General features: G+C 42.5%; 1 protein-coding gene across 1 annotated transcript in view; it reads right to left on the bottom strand.

Moving 5' to 3' along the window:
* The window catches only part of FAM20C (FAM20C golgi associated secretory pathway kinase), a 57,367-nt gene that overhangs the window by 13,111 nt on the left and 24,390 nt on the right, over window positions 1–19,866 (bottom strand). Inside the window, 1 exon segment of the mRNA XM_041401977.1 lies at window positions 152–244. Within this exon segment, the coding sequence (XP_041257911.1) occupies window positions 152–244 (93 nt within the window).

Genomic DNA, 19,866 nt, shown 5'->3' with positions numbered 1-19,866 from the left:
TCTTTCATCATCTGCCATTTAATTTATTCATAGCATTTGCCCACCTTTGTTCCACTTTCCCCTTTTAAAAAAGTAATTCAGTTACAGGAATGGCCAAGTGCAGCAACTTATCACAATATTTCCCCTTTTACTGTAAATCTGTTCCACTTGCCTGTCGAGATGAAATGCTGCTATTTCTGCATTATGTCTCTCATAGTCTGAGAAGTAAAAAAAGTCAGGCGGGGTTTCTTGTTCTCTGGTTTGCCTGCAAAGGAAAACAAGGGAAGTGTTTTAATGAAGGGTTAGCATTCCTAAGGAGCAGTGCTCAGTCATCAACATGCTGCTCAGGAGTTCAGTATTGTTTGCTTAATGGAAGACCTTTAAATACCTCATTTGTGCATTATTTGCCATGCAGCCTTCATTTTATCTTCTTTTTTGAGCTACTCTAACAAAAAATAGAAATTCAAGACTTGTGCAGGCAGTGTGCTGTCACAAAGCTGTTCCACTCAAAACTCTCGCTCTATTTAACAAGATCTGTTTTATCACTCTCAAACATTTCATTAGCGATAGCGGTGAAGACAATGTCATTTCATTAAATTATCATTAACTGTAATTATGAAATTTCCAAAAGTAATAACATTTTTCTTTCATCTTTGGCAGCCATGCAGCTCCCATCTAGAATATGCCTCTCCCTTTGTATTACTTAGAGCCAAAAGTGACATGTTTTTCTCATTTCAGAAGGAACGGGATCATTGCAGATTGATGGCCACAACACTTGTCATATTTCAAAGAACATTAACAAGACTGGGCTTGAGAGAGGATGCAGAATTTGTTGTTTCTTTAGTTAAGAACGAAAAAGAAATGTCATTCTGATAGGAAGACTGGAATAGGAAGGCTAAAGTTTCCACACCACAGTAGATGGAAAATACAAAGCTCTGTGTAAGAGAGGAGCAAATCTCTATCTCACTTCAAGCAACTTCCAGTCCTTTTGGATGGAGCACAGCTCAAGCAGCTGACCAGTGCAACATCTGGGTCCCACCTCTACCTGTTTTGAAGTCCTCAGAGGGAGATAAGCACAGCAGTGCTGCCTGCAGAGCATCTGCAAGGGAGGACAGCTCTCCAGAAGAGGAAAACAAAGCTCTTTCTCATTCCCTGCTGCCACAGGTGGCCCAGCTGACAGCTCATGTGTCACTCCTGCTGCCTGCTGGCAATTAAAATACAGCTTCTACACAGGGACCTTGGTGCATGAGAGGCTTTGGGATCATGCTGGTGCAGAGCTCAAACCTCCACTGAAATCCTAATTTTGGGGTTGTTGGGGTCCTGAAGCTGTGTATACCCACCACTGTGACTCCCAGAGCTGCTGTCTGCCCACAAACCCACCTGGGGTTCTCCAAGCTGCTGGAAAAACCAGATAAGTTTTGTGGGTTTTGGCTGTATGAAGATTTTGCTGTGAACCCAGCAGGGTTTGAAAGCCTCATATCCTTTCTCAGACATTCCTTTTATTATATTAACATCTTGGCAAGGTACTCTATCTTGCCCTGAATGATCAATAACATCAAGGTATTTGTCTTGTGCCCCATAGAACTCAAGGTCAGAGCAACCTTAAACACCCCAGTGGTGCTCTGGTAAAATGGCACTGACCACTGTCACAGCAGGGTCATGGAGGTGGCCAGCACTTGGCAGAAGTCCTGCCAGGGAGCTGCTGTGGCCACCAAGAGTTCACAAGGACACAAGCTAAAAGTAAGCCTGGCATTAAAAAAAAAAATAGTATTTTGCTTTGTCTCCATAAGAAATGCAAAAGGGGAAGGAGCACACCCACAAAGAGGACAGGGTGTGCACCTCACACAATGCACTAAGCAGTCAAGACAAGAGTTAGGAGAACTGCGAGCTCATTCTGCGTATTCCCTTAAAAAAAATGAAGGAATGAGCCCTGAATATTAATTCAAAGAAAAAAGATTAACCTATTTCTGCTGGCCATAAAATTACATATTTGTATGTAACCTTCCCTCCTCTCCAGATTTTAAAAGGGTTGATTTCTTCAACAAATCCTCACCTCAGAAACTTTACACACATCAAGCACGGCAGATAAGGTGCAGAAAATATTATTAATTAGCTAATAAATGCCATCTGCTTTTTATCTCCTGGACACTTTAGAAGAAACCACGGCTGTTCCTTCATGAGAAAACCTTGCTGCAGAAAATCAGACTGAACTGGGGGCTGGATCTCAGCCTTGCAAGCACAGCCCTGCCCAGCCCAGCCCCTGCTCCCTTTCACTGCTCTCTGTGCCACCCTTGGCAAGGGCTGAGGATATTTTTCATTTGGGAGTAAGTACAACTGTCCTGCAGGCTCAGGCTTGTTTGTACACGTTTTCCTGCTATCATAATGTATTATTAAATGGTTGCACACTCTCCTAAGGAAATAATGAAACTGATTGCCCTAAAACCTTCAAAAATGGACATCAATTCCACAGCGCAATCTAGACAATGGAAACATCAGTGGTTTTTTAACCTGATGAGACATCATGAAACTAATGTCCAAGCTTCTTCAGTGCTTAAGATACTTCCCTCTACAAAAAGCCACTTTTCACATGGTCCATGCCCATGTCCAACACATGGTACCCACTTCTCTGCCTCTTGAAAATACCATGTTATTCAGAAAGTAGACTGGAAGGAGAATTTACCAAGCTCCCAAGATGCTTTACATTCCTTATATTCCTCTGCAGAGCTCTCCAGAACTAAGATGTAGCAGATCCAAACATGAAACCCTCTCCTGAAACAACCTTGAAATATCCTTTGTGCTGACTTACTGCAATCTTCCACGGATATAACAGAAACCTGGTTTCTTGGATCTAATATTAACTAGACAGGTTTTTACTCAAGCAGACATTTATTTTTAATTTGATGTCTGCAGCAGTACCTGAAGAGGCTCCCTGTGAATTCCCCAGCCAGAGCAAGCTGCCACACACACCACCAGCAAACACTAACATGTGTGTGGATTGTAGCCCAAGAAACACAACTGGACTCACAAAGCCACATGAGTCTAACAGAGCTCTGAACCAATGCCATTAACAGACTGAGAATGGCTTCAAGTGTCAAAGGGCACGTACATCATAATCTAGAATGTTTACTTTATCCAAATGCATTGATATATAATTTTATTTTATCCATGTTAAAAATTGCCTCTTTTTTTAAACTGTGCTTAATCTAATTAAGTCTGGTTTTTGCTAATTCTAATGATTTATTCTGATGTAAAAATTTAGAGAGGTGGAAGTTCAAACTTCTCTCAGCAAGTCCAATCTGTTATCCCAGCTTTCGATCATGGTAACTAGTCTTCAGCCCCAAAGCGACAGGCTGGGAAAGGGGAATGAACTCCCAGACCCTTCCAGGTGAAGTAAAACACCTTTTTAAACAACAGTGAAACTGATCCACACCAATGCTTGTTTTAAATCAGAATTGCGTTTTAAAAGGGAAAAAACCCACCCTTACATACAAGTAATTTTGATTTTGTTATCTGATGGTTATTGAAGGTTACTGTCTAATAAAATAACACATATAATGAGATACTTGAGCAAAGAGACCACCACAACTTCTGAGGGACAATGAATTCCAGTCTGAGCTCCTCAGTGCCAGCAGTGCCATCCCACCCCGAGCAGGGACAGGTTCTGCACAGGTTGCAGACGGTGGGAGAGGATTTCTGGCAGCAGCTCTTATTTTGCAAACAGTTGGAATCTGGTGATCCTCTCTTTGGAGAAGGATTTGGCAGATATTTATAACGGCAGGCTGGAAAGCTCTGGAGGAGAGACAGATGGAGGTCTGTTGATACTGCACACAGTTAAAAATTACATGGTGGCACCAGCCCAATTACAGCAGGAGGAAAAGACAAATCAGCACGGTAGCACGTGTAGGGAAGAAGTAAGAACTAAGGGGAAATCAAAGCCCATGAAGATTTTCCCACCATGGAACAACTCAGAAACACACAGAAGGAAAGAATGATTTTAAACAGGACAGGGACACGTTTCAGTTGACACAAGACAAGATGCAACTGTGATCTGATCTGGTGGTTATAAAAGTGAGTCATGCTTACAAACAGAAGAGAGAAAGCTGCTCTGATAAATGAACAGTCATGAATAAATCTGGTGAGTCAGCTTCTTTCTAGCTAGGGTTGGGACCTGGTTTGGTGTTCAGTAGTATTTGGATAAATCAACATAGTGATTTGTATTCAAAAATAATTGTAAAGTCTCAAGCTTCTCTTCAGTGTTTCTGTAAACTTTTTTTTTCCCCTTTTTTCACTTGGTCCCCCAGCCTCAACATTAATAACTTCTCAGGAGTTTTCTTTTTGCTGTTCATGAACCAAATCACCACAGGGCAACTGCAGGCTCTGCAGACACTTTGGTATTTCAGAAAACAGTATTATAAAAACTAAACCTTTACACACTAAATCTGTGTTTAGTTTCCAGGATCACTAGCATACACCTGCCTAAGCTACCAGGATTAATACCTGCCAGGGCCGTGCATTACTCGAAAGAATCCTGCTCAGTGCCAGACTTCCTCTGCTCTGGAGGGGTTCTATTATCTGTACAGCAGCCAGAAAGCTAGAAAATAGGGCAAAGAGCCCAAAGTGAGCTAAGTGTTATCCTGACAGACACATGCTGTCTTCCCATGCTGCAGTCCAGAGCCATCTCTGAGACACCTCTTGTGCCAGATCCACGTCCCTGAGCTAAGGAGAGGAAGTGCTGCTGCTGGAAAACAGCTCCTTTTAAACAGGCTACCCTCATGTTCTGACACATAATCAGGGGAATCAGCTGCTGGGATTAGGGATGATTAGGGAGCACGACAAGGAGCTTTGCTGCAGCAGGGAGCAGGTTTGCTTGGGTCAGGCCATTTTGCAGACAGAGCCCCTGCCTGACCCAGCCAGGGGAATTGGACAGCAGCAAACTCACTAAGAGATATAAACCAGTGAGGCTTTGTAATTGCATTGGCAGGGACAGGACTAACACTGATAGGAGCATAATTTGGCTATCAGAACAGATAACAGGAGATTAACTGGGTCCACCCACAGCTATAGGTTGCTATTCTTCTCCTTTGGAAAGCAGCTTTCCTCTCTTCCTGTGGTGCGCTTAAATACCTGTCCTGAAGCCCAGTTGCAGGCTTAACAGTTCATACACAGTGTTATCTAAATGATAAAATATAACTAATACCGGACTAAAAGGATAGTTACTGCAAGACTAAAAGGTGGTCACTCAGCAGTTTGCTGCTTTTCAATGATTTTATGGCCTGGAATGGACTTGGGAAGTTTTTGCACTTGGAAGCTCCACAAGCAGCCCCTTGATCCAGCTCACCACGGAAGCACAGATGCTCCATCAATTCCAGTGAACCTTTCTTCCAACACAGACAGGCATGAAATCTCCCAAGCCTCCACTGATGAACTTCTTCTTTGTACTAATGGGAAATTCAGACTGAAAGTCCAGTGTCTGCTTGCAAGATTTTCTCCCTCCCTCCCCTCCATGCAGCACTTATGTCAAATTGGATTGTGCAGCAGGGGAATCTAGAGTGCCCTGAGATCATCTAAAGCTTATTATTCTAAGTAAAGGAGGCAGCCCATGGGAAAAAAAAAAAAAAAAATAAAATAGAGGTGTCTCTGAGGCAGCTGCAGTCCTTAGGAGGGTACTGAGATTTTGCATGCAGAGTTGTATCCTCTGGAAGGGTTTTCAATGCACTTGGCACCAGTTAGAACAGGTGGAAAAAACACCATTTAATTTTATAATACATTTTAATGCCTCAGTAAGTCCTCAGGACGAGAAATGATACGGCTAATGCAGCTACATCTACAGTAGCAGAGATATCTGGTGCCTATTTCTGACTCCTTATGGAGCCTTGGCAGCTGATGGCTCTGGCTTTATCAAAGCATTGTGCTACAAAGAGCACTCCCAGGGATGATAGGAGCTGTTTACAAGAGCAGAATATGGGCCAGAAAATGAGTGGCCAACACAGGAATGCAAAGACATGCAATTTGAGTGGTACAGAAAGGATGTTTGGCCCGTTTCACTGCTATCAACCAAATGACAATATGGGCCCCTGCAGGATATTCAGGCTCCTCCAGTTTAAGTAGCAGCTCTGCAGCTTGAAAAAAATGAGAGAATATTTACTGTGGCAGAGAGACAGAAATTCGAGCAGGGATGTGATAGCAATAGGAATAATTAGCAAACTGCCAAAAGGATAAATACCCAGATCATGCTCTTGTGTGCCAGCCCCCGAGTGCTTTTCTCCTGAGCAGACGGAGAGAGCTTGACAACAGCACATGCTCAAGGACCAGTTAGCTTAATATAAACCATAAACTTATGCAGAGAATAACAAAAAGCTTCTGAAAGCACATTTGTGTGTATAAATATCTTGTTACCTGGCACAGAAGGACAGTAGGGGGAAGAGGGAGAAAAATCCACAGGGACACAATGTATTGAGGTGGATTTTCTTTCTTTTCCAGTGGAAAAGCAAAAGGAGGCTCAGGAGGTCACCTAGCCCATCCCCTGGCCCCAGGGTGAGATCGGCTAGAACTAAACCATTCTTGACAGACATTGCTTTAACATGATCTTCAAAATGTACTTTTGTGATCACACAGCTACAGCCCTCCTGTGTGCTGGCCTTCCTCCCCTGCTTATTTCCAGCCTTGCTCGCTCCCTTCATTCCATGATCAAGGCAAAACCATCCCGGAGACACCTGCTGCAGCTGATGGGAGTGCCTTTCTGAGGGGGGATACATGTGACAAACACACCAGAGCTACTGGCTCCCATTCCTGAAAAGAGCATCCCCAAGCTAAGACCTAGGAATGAAGCCTTAACACCCTGAGACTGCAGATTCCTCAGCTCAGAAGACCCTGCTTTACTAAGCACAATTAATTCATTTTTAACTCACTAAAAATCCAACCAACCCAGAGCCCTGGAAGCCTATTTTAGGCTTTGCCATTAAAACCAGTACTGTTGATAGAAGACAAAGATGCAACCTCTAATTCCTAAAACTCAGGTCAGGGCATTTGTGAAAAGGTTGTGAAAAGTCAGTCCCTTGCTAGGAGCAGCACCAGTGGAAGATTCCTGCCATCCCCTGCACTGGATGTCTACATATACATTTTATATATATATATATATATATATACATATAAGCAGATTTTTACCTAAGCAAAACTTTGAGTTACCACCCCTGCCTACACAAGCAGACATGATATGAAGGGATGAATAATCAGGGCAAATAATATGATCCAAGAATATGAAAAATTCATCTTATTCTCCACTAAACTATAAAAATAATAATATACCCAGACATTTTCCTCTTTTTGGGAGTTTTTCTGTTTCTTTTAGTGGTATTAATATCTCAAAATGCACCTTCTCTATACTGCTGCCTTTACTGACATTGTGCTGACAGTAAAGTCAAGGCATAATCTCACCAATCATCATTTCATTGTCTACCAGCTCAGAAGAATAGCTCTTTTCTCATTCATTCTTTTGTGCTTTCAAATGCATAAGACATGAAGAGAATCTTTGATCAGCACAAAACATATAAGAGTTTGATCAACTGGGAAAATTTCCTTCAGCAATTCAGAATATCACTTCCAGCTCTGCCCAATAAGTAGCTGACTGTCACCACAGGAAAAGCAAATGGAAAAAAATCTATTAGTGTAAGCACATTTGTCAGGATCTGTTCCCCACCCATGCTTTTTGGTATGACAGCCACTGGTCCCCTTCCTGTCCCCTGGGAATGTGGCTGAGGACATGGGGTGAGCGGGGTGCTGAGCTCAGCCTGGTCAGAGCTCAGATTCACAGGCTGTTGTGATTCTTATCCTTTCTTATTCTTATTCTTATTTATTCTTATTCTTATTCTTATTCTTATTCTTATTCTTATTCTTCTTGTTGTTATTATTTAGGAGGTGGCTGTAAAGAAAGCCACATTATTGAAATGCTGTTACAGAGCAGGTAAGCCCTACAAAACCAGAGAGATGAGCTCCAGTGCTAGCCAGCTCCAGATGGATGTATAGAGAGGGATTCAATGTATAACCCAGCACATACAGCAATATCTAACACTGCCTGCTGTGGTTTGGACATGATGTGACCAGACAAGTAGGATCATGCTTTGTAGCATTTGCCTGTATTTCCCCTGCACCCTGCAAACACTAGTGAGGAGCTTTTTTGTCTTTTTTTAAGGAATCTTTACATTTAAAAGGCAAGCACAGTGTTGGAAAGCACACAAGTTTAAAAAATATTTGAGGTGAGATGAGTTTTTCCAGCATGATGGGGCTGGTCTCAGTCATTATGGAAAAGCAGCGCCCCTGGATGCTTGGGTAAGGGAAATAAAGTTGCTTTTCACAACCACTGCAGGGCTGCCTCTGCTGCAAGCATTGACACACACGGCTGCTTTTGGCCAGCAGTAGGGGCTGAAGTGTGTATTTCCAAAATCAGAAGCTCAGGTCTTCACACCCTGGTTTAGAGAAGCCTCCCCCTGCCCAGGGAGCTCAGCAGGAGGGTTACGATCCATACTGGAGTGAATTGCACAAGAGGCAGCACACACCCCCAGAAATTACAGGGGTGCAAAGGTGGGACTTGCTGAATCTCATCATTGTCTCCCTCCTGGAGATGCTGGTGGGGAGAGGGAATGTAGAGAGCAGTTGAACACTGATGCCACAGTGGCTAAGTGGCAGTGCTTGTTGGGTAGAAATGTTTTTCCATCATCCAGAACAAGCAGGGCTTGCACAGAAAAACAAATGAGTCACGGTGTGAAAAGAAAGGCAAGCTCTGGGAAGCTCCTGTCACTAATTTACTCTGCAGATAAAGGAAAATTCTTGACCCAGAAATAAGGTTTGGCTCATCCTTGAGGTAGAAACTTGACTTGACATACAAGAATTGAAAGATTAAAAGGTACTTGACAGCACAACAAAAGAGTTCCCAGTGCCAATGTTAACGTGGTCAATGCTGTTGTCACAGCAGGGAGAAAAAATCCTCACAGCAACTAAAAAAGCAGGAGATGTCATTAATGAGGTGTTGCAGTGATATTTTATGTCTTTTTAAAAACATCTTCATTAAGAAATTATACCACCATGAATATTTTCTGTCCCTGCATGGCCTAGATTCCTTTGTGCTCTTAAGCAAGTGGCGTGAGCATTTTTGCCATGCCAAGCCCATGCTATCTGTCATCCTTCCCCTTGTTTTATCCCTTTGAGGCTCCACTGTACATTGTCTGCTCACCACAAATTGCAAACATGAAAAATGATACAGCTGCAAAAACTACTTTTGAAAAACTGTCAAGAGCAAACAGAGCTCCATGTGAGCCCAGTTACCTGCAGCCTCCCTTCAGGAAAAAGGCTGCAGAGTATTTTCTATAGAGGTTTTTCAATATATAACACTTCTAGATGTCTGAGAGCACAGGAGGAAAAATATGAGTAAAATTAGAAGTCTGAAGCATTTCTTCAGCCCTGAGAATGTTATTTAATATGTCTGGGGTCATTAAGGGTAGGGATTTAATGGAACAATAACATTAAACATATTAGAAGCATAGCAGAGCTCAAGTTTCTTTCAGCTTCTTGGATTTTTTTCTTCTCACTGTACGTGATGTATGTGCCCATTGAAATTCCTGGGTTCACAATAGGTTTATAGGTTGGAAAAAGTAATTACTGTGAGACTGATGTATTGATACATAATTTCTTCCTTTTTATTCATGAGTTTCCTTGCTATCATTATGAGAACCACGAATACTAGTAAGTTCGTCCTCAAAATCTCCCAGGAAGCAGGAAAATATTAGCCCCGTTTTTCAGTAAAAGCTGCAAAAACGTGGAGCTATTAAGGCTTCAGCCCTGCCCTGAGCGAAGCACTCGAGCCTCATTAAGCACATGCTTAACTTTGGGCACACATATAGCCAGTGAACTGTGTGTCCTTGACAGTCAAGCACGGACTTAATCCTTCCTCGGAGCTGTTTTGTGCTCAGCACTTTGCAGGAATGAGCCAGTGATCGGCACCAGATCCCCGCAGCAGCTCTGGCCACTCCGCCTGGCCGCTGCCACACTCTGAACGGCTCTTTCTCCTTCTTCTCCTTCTTCTTTCCACCCATGAGAACAATTCCTTTGGAGAAAAATCATTTCCCAAAAAGCATTCTGCCAAAAGCACAGGTCAGTTTGGCCATGGGCTCTGGTAGGCCCCACATGTCACCTTCCGGCTTGACCCTGAGGCCTGCAGGTCCCTGGTGTGATCAAGACTCCTTGTAAGTGAGATGAGGCTCAAACCTTGCCTTTCAATGTGTCTCCTGCCCCACACAGGCAAACACAAAGAGATCTAGAAAGGCTCAGACGACTTTTGTGAGCTCTTGTGTTCCTGAAATGCCTTTTGAGCTGTGCCAGGTGGAGGAATGTGCTGAGGGGTCACAGGGCCCTAGGAGCAACTTGCATGAGCACAATGCACGGACCCAACGTTCTCCTCTCCAGGCCAAAATTTGTCTGAACTTTGTAATGACACCTCTAGAAGCACCACAGTGTTTGCACTCTCTATTCAGCACATTTGGCCCAGGCTCCCTCTTCCAATTTGTAGTGGGGAGTTTGAATTTCTGCACACCGTGCCTCCCTCTCACTCATGAAGTGTTGCAGCTCTTAAGATCATGTAACAGGAATAAAACCTATGGCTCAGAAGAATAAATAAAAGTGAAAAATCCTTTGAAAGTTCACTGGTTTTTTTCATGGCTGACCTATATTTCTGCATTTGTGTAGGAGAGCTGTGCTGTCCCAGGGACCCAAAAGCAGTAACCAGAACCAGTAACTAAGATCATGCTCCCTCCTCCCTTCCCACCTGCCCATGCAAAAGTTCAAACAATTTTGGCTTTATATTTCCAGTTTGCCATTCAAGAGCTGATGGATACTGAACTGCACTGAGTGCCCAAGACTTCAGACAAATAACTACCATCAAAATCATCAGTGGGACAGAGCCTACATAGTGTGTGCACCATTATTTTAAGAGCATGACATTCTATTTGTAGAGCTGCTTTACCAGCTATGTAGACCAAAGTTTCACTACAAAATGAGAAATATGGGATCAGAGCATCTTGTGCAACCTCCTCCTCCAAACCCAGACCTTCTGAGTGGCAGCAGACAGCTCAGCCCCTGCCCCCACACATCATTTCCCCTGAGAATACCCCACAGAGGGGCCAGAGGATGCACTGCTGCCCCATCCTTCTGCCCATCAGAGGGGACTTTCACCCCGAGAACCACAAGTTTTGCTTTTCGAGCTTGCTTCAGTCCCAGATCCTGAGACCCTTCCATAATTCTGCCACTGAGGACAGCAGGTACGTGGTTCCTGTGAGATAATTGCTTCCCAGGACTGAGTGTTTCCAATTCCTGAGAGGTGTGAGTTCCCAGTAAAGCACACACACCCCTGAACTCGCCTTCCTGCTGCTGTTAACATTCCTTAACTTGTGGCAAAGGGTGATGTGCCTCTCTGAGCTGGAAAGGAGGTGTAATTGCCTGCCTCAGACTGCTTCATGGTTACAAAAGAAAAGAGAACTGCTTTGATATGGTGTGGTTATTTCATTGCTCTAATAAAGCAAACTGTGCAACCTCTCTGTTTCCTCATTTATTTTATTTTAACTCCTGCCTCATTACCACTCCTGCCAGCAAACACAATCTCTGTGAAGAGTGCCCAATTTATTCCTTGCCCTAAGGTGGTTCTGCAGTTCGTAGGTAACCCCTCATTTTCTCATGTGTTTTCTTCCCAACCAGAATTTTGCCTAAACAAGGAAAATGGAGCAGCACTTTGCTGCTGGCCATCCCCCAGCTGAGCTCTGGCACTGGCCCCATCCCGCTGCAAAGCCCTGCAGGTGATCAGTACACCTCTGACGCTGATTTCCCCTCACCCACACATCTCCCACCTGGATTATTTCCATCTGCAGAGGGTTACATGTTTGGCAATGTGCTGATATCACCACTTTGAGCATTTCTCAGGAGTTACTTACTGCCTGCAGGCTGCCAAGGTGACTTACAAGTGCAAATATTCCTGGGTGCTCCTAAACCTCTCAAAAACTTGAGAACAGCGTTCCTCAGCCTCAGTCAGAGGATGCCGTAACTTCTCAAGTAGAACACAGACCTGGATCATCTTGGTATTAACTCAAACGTTTCACTTCCTGGCTAAATCTGATGTAGATAACTCTATCTTCCTCATCCTTGGTTGTTCATTTATTGCATGAGGAAGAGCATACTGGGTTGGAAGATTTTTTAGTAGCCTTTTCACAGAATAATCACACTGTTTTACAGACCTATAAAAAAACCCCTTTTCTTTCTCTCTAAACTTCTCCTTTTCCAGGCTGGAAACCTTCCCTGCTAATCCACACTTTATGTTAAGGGCACCACATGAGTCACAAATTACAGTGGAAATTGCACATCAGGGTCCTTTAAGCTTACAACTGTCTGCATGAAGGGTGGGTTCATGCTCTGCAGCCCACAGGGAGTCACTGGGTTATTCCCACGGGAAAATCAAGCCATATTAGCATCTCTTCCCTCTTCTCCACCTCCACTGAGAAGGAGAATTTTAACCTCCTGGCCTCCATGTGGGCCCTGCTGCTGGGGAGCTGCAAATATAGTCCCTGCTTGCCATAGAGCATCATCCTTCTCCTGCTTTTATCTCAGTTATAGACACAGCATTTTAGGGAAAAAATGGAGGTGCAGCTTTGGAGGAGAATCACTTAAAATGACTGGATGCAGGATTTCAAAAGGGCTCAGTATTGGCCTAAACTTCTCCCCTTAAATAAAAAAAATAAAAAAGACCTATTGAAATCTCTGAAAAATATTCCATATGAAAATATAAAGAGCAAAAGGATGTTAGGGGAAGATCTCCACGGCACTGCAAGGGAAGGAAGGCTGTGGCTGGCTTGGCTGCTCAGGGCAATCACTGTTTTATATACACATCTCCCATCAAGTGCAATCATTCGGTGAACTCCCACGCTCGAGGTGCAGACCAATATTCACGCTTGGTGGGTTGCAAAAATGCACCCACTCAGAGCTGGAGTGGAGATAAAGAGAGGGATCTGTGTGTGTGTGTGCAGGCAGACACAGGGAACACTTCCTTCTGGCTGTGCTGAGCCAGTGGTCAATGTGAAACAGGTGTGCTCCCCTGCCCCACTCTTAGACATTTGTTTCAACTGATTTAAAGTCTATCTACTTTGAGGATGTTTGGTAAGATAAGGGGAGATCTTAATAAAGTATGAGAGGGTTGATAAAAAAAAGCAGAGCTCAGAAAAAACAACACGTGAAAAAAAAGAGGCAAGACTAGAGGACAAGAGAGGGGATGAAAATTCTGCAAAAGATGTGCAGTAAAAGCTTTAGTGAAATGATATTGTTGCCAGATTTTTTCTTTTTTTATGGAGCGGATTTATGACATGCAGCTGCTTTTCTCTAACAGTGAATGTCTGGTTACCTCTCCTTGGATTTTTAACTGTGTTTAAATGTCTACAAAATGTGAAGCTTATCTGCTGTATGTACAGTGTGATAGCTGTGTGTGTGCACAGCCCACAGCAGTTTGATTTCAAAGACAGAATGATGTTTTTCCCAAAGCCAAGGACACTTGTATTTCAGTTTTCCTACTGTGAGGACAAGTAAATGGCAGAGCAAAGTGATTGTGTGCTTTAACCATTGGACTTCATTGTCCCATTCCTGCAGCACTTACTGCTTTTCCTCTGGGTTTGATCCAACTTTCCTTCTACTCAGTGAAAGGTTTCCCATGAGTTCAAGGTGAACTAGATCAGGAAATACAGAGCCAGTTCATAAACGGGGAGCTGGCCTGCATGTACTCAAATGTAAATGCAGTGAATTCATGGGAAAAGCTCCCTGTTGACTCCAGAGGATTGTGGAACATATGCAGACTCAACCAAATAACTGAATGAGCCACCTGTGACAGCAAACACCCCGTTCTCATCCGTGCCTGGATGAGGGGGACAGAAGGCATAACCTTTGGATTTAGCATTTAGTTTGAATACACCCATGATATCCTCCACTGCTCTTGCCAATATCAAGGCGGATAATGCAGGATTAAGGAAGAGCAGGGGCTGAAGAATCTTAAATTAATATTGGAATTTCAGCTCTGTCTTGAGCACACTGAGTGTCTGACACTTTCAGGACCTGAGATCTCAGACAGCAAAGAATACACAAGGCATCTTCTTGTGTTTTATTACAGGTCCCTTGAGTTCCTTCCTTAAGCAGTCTCCAATAAGCTGCTATTACCAAATGCCTGAGTAAATTCCAATAAAGTTGAGTGAAGATCTTCATTTTATCACAAATACTGGCAAGAATTAAACCTGCTTTTTTTTTTTTTCTCTTTTTTTTTTCCTCTGTGTGCTATTTTCCATGCACCTCATAGGAAGTGATTGTATTGACAGAACTGCTCAACATCAATGTGAATGTCAGGGAAGTATTACAGGATTAGTTACAGCTAGCCAGAGCACCTCCAGACTGAATCAGCTCATTGATTCAAACAGGTGGAAGAAGAAACCAAAAGAAACAAAATATAGTGGGTTCCTTGCTCACCTCCAGGAAAATGAGGAAAATGACCCAAAGGTGCAAAGAAGATTAAATTTAACATTCCATTTTTTATACATATACAGATCCTTTTAGTCACCTCTTTAAAAATATTAGCTCTACCCTTTGATTTCCATATGCTGGTGCTATGATGTCAGAATGTCACATTCTCCAACTTAGGGACTTCACCTTCACACCTACAGTGCAGTCTGAGAGCATGGGATGAGGTGTCCCAGGAATGCCAGGGAACCCCCTCCTGCTCCCACCACCCAGCTCTGGCAGGGGCAGAGGCCAGAGCAGTGGGGACAGTGAATACAGAAAAAACCCAAAACTACACTGTTTTCATAAAATCCTGTAAGAATTAAACAGTTGTTCTAAATCCTTTTCACCCAGAGGAGAAAATAAGAGGACAAACCAAGTGAAGTCAAGTCTTTTAGGGCATATTTCCAGCTACACCTTTTCCTCCCAGAACATGCAATGGTCTTTAAATGACATCCTAAATCTGATTGCCTTTGTAGCAGACCAGTAAGCCTCGTGGACAAATAGCAGATCTATTTTTGATATGACCTTAATAGTTAAATCCTGCCATTAGGTACACACACACAGCTCCCAGGGTCATAGCAAGAGTTCTGCTTCATCTTGCAGCGCTGGTTTTGCTAATGACTAATATTCTGTTCTGTAAGCTTAATGAAGACATTGTTTCCACTTATCTACAGGTCAGATGGCAACTGCAAAGCAACTTAGTTGTTAGATGGCTGTGGATTCCCTGCTGATATGTCTGATTATTTATGCACAATGTGCATTTTTAATAGAAGACCATATTAAATTATATGCCTCTCCCTTATTATTTCATGATTTTTAATGGTTTTCAATTCCTTTTCTTTGTAAGAAAGAACAATGACTCATGCTAATGAAGTACCTATGTACCACATCTGAATCTTTAAAATTATTGGACTTTCTTTCTCGAGGCTTATCAAAGACCATTAGCTTGAAATTGTTGTTTTTTATCATGAAAATATAGATGAGAAATAAGATTAAGGCCTTTTTATTTTTTCTGAAAAGTGAGATTTTTCTTCTTTCTGAACTATTCTGAGAGATCTAGCCAAAACTTTTCACAGCAAACCTCGTGCCCAGCTGAATTCCCTCCTGCACAAAGCTCCTTTGTGCCAGTTCCATCCAACTCCAGCTCTGAAAAGTGATCTTCTCCAACACCACTGGTCAAACACATGCACTCCATGCAGGTATCACCGCAGAGGGATCAGAAAACCTGTCCTGGGATGCCAAAGAACAGCCGTGGTCCACCTCCAGAGCAGAGCATGTGGTTCAAGCAGGCTGGGAGGGAAGGAGGAAAGGCACAAAGACCCACAAAGCTGCTTTGTTTAGTTTAAATCTGTGTCTGAGCTGCCACTCCTTGACCTGCAATCACACAGGCATGTGGCAGTCAGCTTCTCCTCGGGGACACGGAGTGTGGGGACACTAAGATTTGAAATGAGACCCAGAGAGAAAGGTCTGTCAATTGCAGGAGAATTTTCTCACTTCTTTATAAATGTGACTACTACTGTAACGTTATTGAACTAAAAATAACCGAGCCAGTTCTAGCTCCAAATGTGATCAGCCCATAAATAGTGGGATAAACTCCTTCCAGGCACATCATGTACTTGATTTCCATTTGCAACACGTACTAAAGCTCTGCTTATGCATAAGTAATGCCCACGGATGGGAGATGGCAAATTTTCCTTTTTCTAACACACAAACCACTCTCACCTTAGTGAGCAGAGACACGATGCTGCTTTCACACACTGAGTGATCTTTGCTCTCTGAGCATTGCAAGAGCCACGGCTGCCTTTGTAGAGGGGAGATTTTAACACCAGAATTCCAGATTTCAAAAAGCAACATATGCTCACAGACAAAAGCAAGGCTGTGAGGAATTTATGGGGAGCTTACATTTCCAGAACTGCTTAAAAGGAGTTCATTTTCACCACGCTTGACTGTGTGTGTTTGGGGTGGCAGGGAAGGTTCCAGAGCTCTTAATTTCCCTTCACCTTCTTTTGCACTTCCAAGTCCTAAACCTGGGTTACAAATTCAGAGCCACTTTGATGGATCACAGTTTGGCTGCCATGATAAGTTAAACAACAGACTCATTCCACACTATAATTACTGCAAACAATTTCATTGTCTAAGGGGTGCTTTGCAAGGTTATGCATTAGCTAATGCTGCTTCTGTCACTGTTCATCACATGAATATTCCCTTTACCTGCTGTGTCTGTGTGTGCCTGAAAGAACTGTGGCATTTTTAATGGCATAATTTCCTGGGATGAACTGAAAATCAGCACAGCATGCCCTGCATTATTTATATGCTGAGTTCTACAAATGGCAAGGAAAATACTCCAGATTTCCTGGAAATAAATCTATTCATTATCCTGAAGCCTTGTGCATAGTAGACTTTATGTCACTGAAAGAATTTAATTACTACCTGAAAGGCATCTTCATTTTGCTAGATTTGTAACAAAAACAGAATGTCTAGACACATTATAATTCAAAGACAAAAGACTCCTTACCCACCCAAAAATACCCCATGTTGATAAATGTTGAAACATGCCCTACTGTTGCTGCTAATCAGTAGAAAATTCTTAGCATTTTTACAGCATGAGATAAATTGTAGATTGAGCCAATTGGGAATACTAACGACAGAAGCCATAAAATATTTTGTAACATCAATTATGACTAAAGGAAAAGGACTTGCACCATAGATCAGCAGAATATTTTGCAGCCGTGCTTCATTTAAGAATATGATTTCTGAACATGATTTGGGAGTTGATTTGCCAAGAAGAATGTTCAGGAATATATAATTGGCAGCTCTGCAAATGTGGTGCTTCTGCAATTCAGCTGTAGCTGCAGAATTACCTTCGATGGGAGGCTGCAGGTCTGTGGAACCTGTCACCAGACTCTAGCTGAGTTGTTCAAATAATACTGAATTCAATAACAAATGATCTGATTTCAGTCAGAGCCTTAAAATGATTATGTTACATTCAATCCTAAACTAAAAAGTGATCTGAGAACTAAAAAAGCACTTGTCCTAAAACTCAGATTTGTTTTTACATGTTGTTCCTTATTGTTATGGCCAGACTACGTCCCTGACCATGCTCCACAGTCATATTCCAAGGAAATGCCAATTTCTGCCTTTTGACATGCAGGTGTCATCAGAGAGGGCCACTATTTTCTGCTTTACACTCTGTCACATATTTCAAAACATTATTGTAACTTCACTAGCTTGTTTTTTAAAACCTGCTTATAGGGATCCTTCCATCCTGATGGAATTGCCATTTTAAAACGAGAGATGATAATCAGAGAAATAAATTGAAATGGGGACTGTGACAAGGAGAAAAGTTACATAGCAAAAAAGAAAAGCCAGGCTCATATTTTCTTCCCTTCTTTCCCTCCCTGACACAAAAATTATTTCCTTGCCCCAAAATAAACCAACCAGTAGATTCTGAGCCAAACAAATTTAAAAGCAGCTGTCCTCCTCCTGGTGCAGAATGAACTCCCAATAGTCATACACCACAGGAAAATAACTTCCCACCCAGATACCTCTTGCATTCCTCACACCAGCCTTGCTGCAGCCCTGCATTAAAGACAGACAATATTTGGTCACAAGCTGGTTAAATTAAATCTTTCCTCAATACAGAGAAGTTATCCACGTTCAGCCTCCAGTGTTCCAGCCAAATAATGCTTTGCTAATGATGTCTGCAGTTAGATGACAAATCAGGCTATTTAAATTGCCTCGGCACATACATCCTTTACAGGCAGGGTATCCAGGTAACCATCCTAGCACGGCTTCAAGGTGGGAGGGAGAAAGCAAGAGCTAATTTCTTCAGCTAGGTGGAAAATTAATCCTGAAGAGATCTGTCTGGTTTGTTATGGTCAATTTAAAGGCAAAATGATTTAAAAGTAATTGTTTAAAAAGTATTTTTAAGATAGGCGGTTAGGCAAGAAAGGACAAAATTACTGTGTTTCAAAAATACAATAATGGCTAGTTTTGTTTCTGAAAATAATTAAAAATATTTAAATGCTTTAAATGCCAGGAAAATACCAGGGAGGAATGTCAGATGCTGCAACCAAACACCTTTTTGTAAGTGTAATGCTAAATAAAATATAAAATACTGGATTGCCTTGTCTTGTTTTGTTTTCCTTGAAACAAGCTCAGCAATATTTTCCATACCTGGTCGAGGAACTATTACTTCTGTATTAGATGCTGCTATGGCCCCAGTCAAACCATGTCTGTTGATGTCCTTGAACACCTTTGAGAAGGTTTAGCTCATCAGTAATTTGCTCTGGGTGAACATGGGGGATATGGAAACTTTTTTGTGTCCAGGCTGAGGCTTGTTCAGGGTCTCAGCTTCCACTGTGCTCTCCAGTCTGGGTGCCCTGGATATCTTTGGACATCCTAAATATTTGAGGGAGGGGAAGGTGACTCCTCCAGCTGATTCACACACAAAATGCTGGGATGAGAGAGAGAGCAGATTTTATTTCCTCTGCAGGCCAGGAGGGCCACAGCATTTGACCCCACACACAAGAATGGGGTGGGACAGAGAAAGAACCCTCAGGCTGCCACATCCCTGGGGGGCTCAGCCCTGGCACCTGCCAGCTGGGCAGGCTTTTGCCATCTGCCAAGGCAAAGGAAGCACTCACACCCTGGTATTGCTCCTCTCCTGATGCAGACCAGATTTTAAGTGTTCACTAAGTCTATTAAACAGGAAAATACAAACAACTTCTGATATCCCCTTCCTTGAAAACTATTTTGGAAAATATGACTCATTTACTTCTCTTCTAAACAGGAGAAGTAATATTTTCCAGCACTCCCTGAGGATGCATGTAACTAGAAGCTAAGCCAGATGTAGAAACATCTGCAAAGGTTTTCATTCCTTTAATTTAAAAGAGAGAGGGAAAGAAAAAAAAAAAGAAAGGAAAACTGTAAAAGAAGAGTCAAGGTATTATTGGGTTTTAAAGCACTGTTGGTCTTTGATTACCCTTAAAATCAGATCAGATCACAAAGAAAACACAGCATATGACCAGCTAGAGAAGGTCACATTGCAAAAGGATGCAGGTGGTCTCATTTTTTAACAGTGAATGCAATAGAAGCACAAATCTTCCAGCCACCAAACAGCCTCTCCTGGCTTGGCAATTGCCATGTATAATATCTGATGAACTCTGATGTCTCACTGCTCAAGGATAAAATCCCAGCAGGCAGGGGCTGGAGGAACAGCTACACAGTCAGAGGGGAAAAAATCTTGTATTATTCCAGAAACCACTTATTTTATTCGCCAGAATTAAAACCTCTTCACGGACAAAAATTGGGATATTT

This window comes from Onychostruthus taczanowskii, unplaced genomic scaffold, assembly GCF_017590055.1.
Source record: "Onychostruthus taczanowskii isolate IOZ18803 unplaced genomic scaffold, ASM1759005v1 scaffold19, whole genome shotgun sequence".
Lineage (NCBI taxonomy): Eukaryota > Metazoa > Chordata > Aves > Passeriformes > Passeridae > Onychostruthus > Onychostruthus taczanowskii.
Note: the sequence above shows the minus strand (reverse complement) of the source record. Positions and strands in the feature narration are given on the sequence as shown.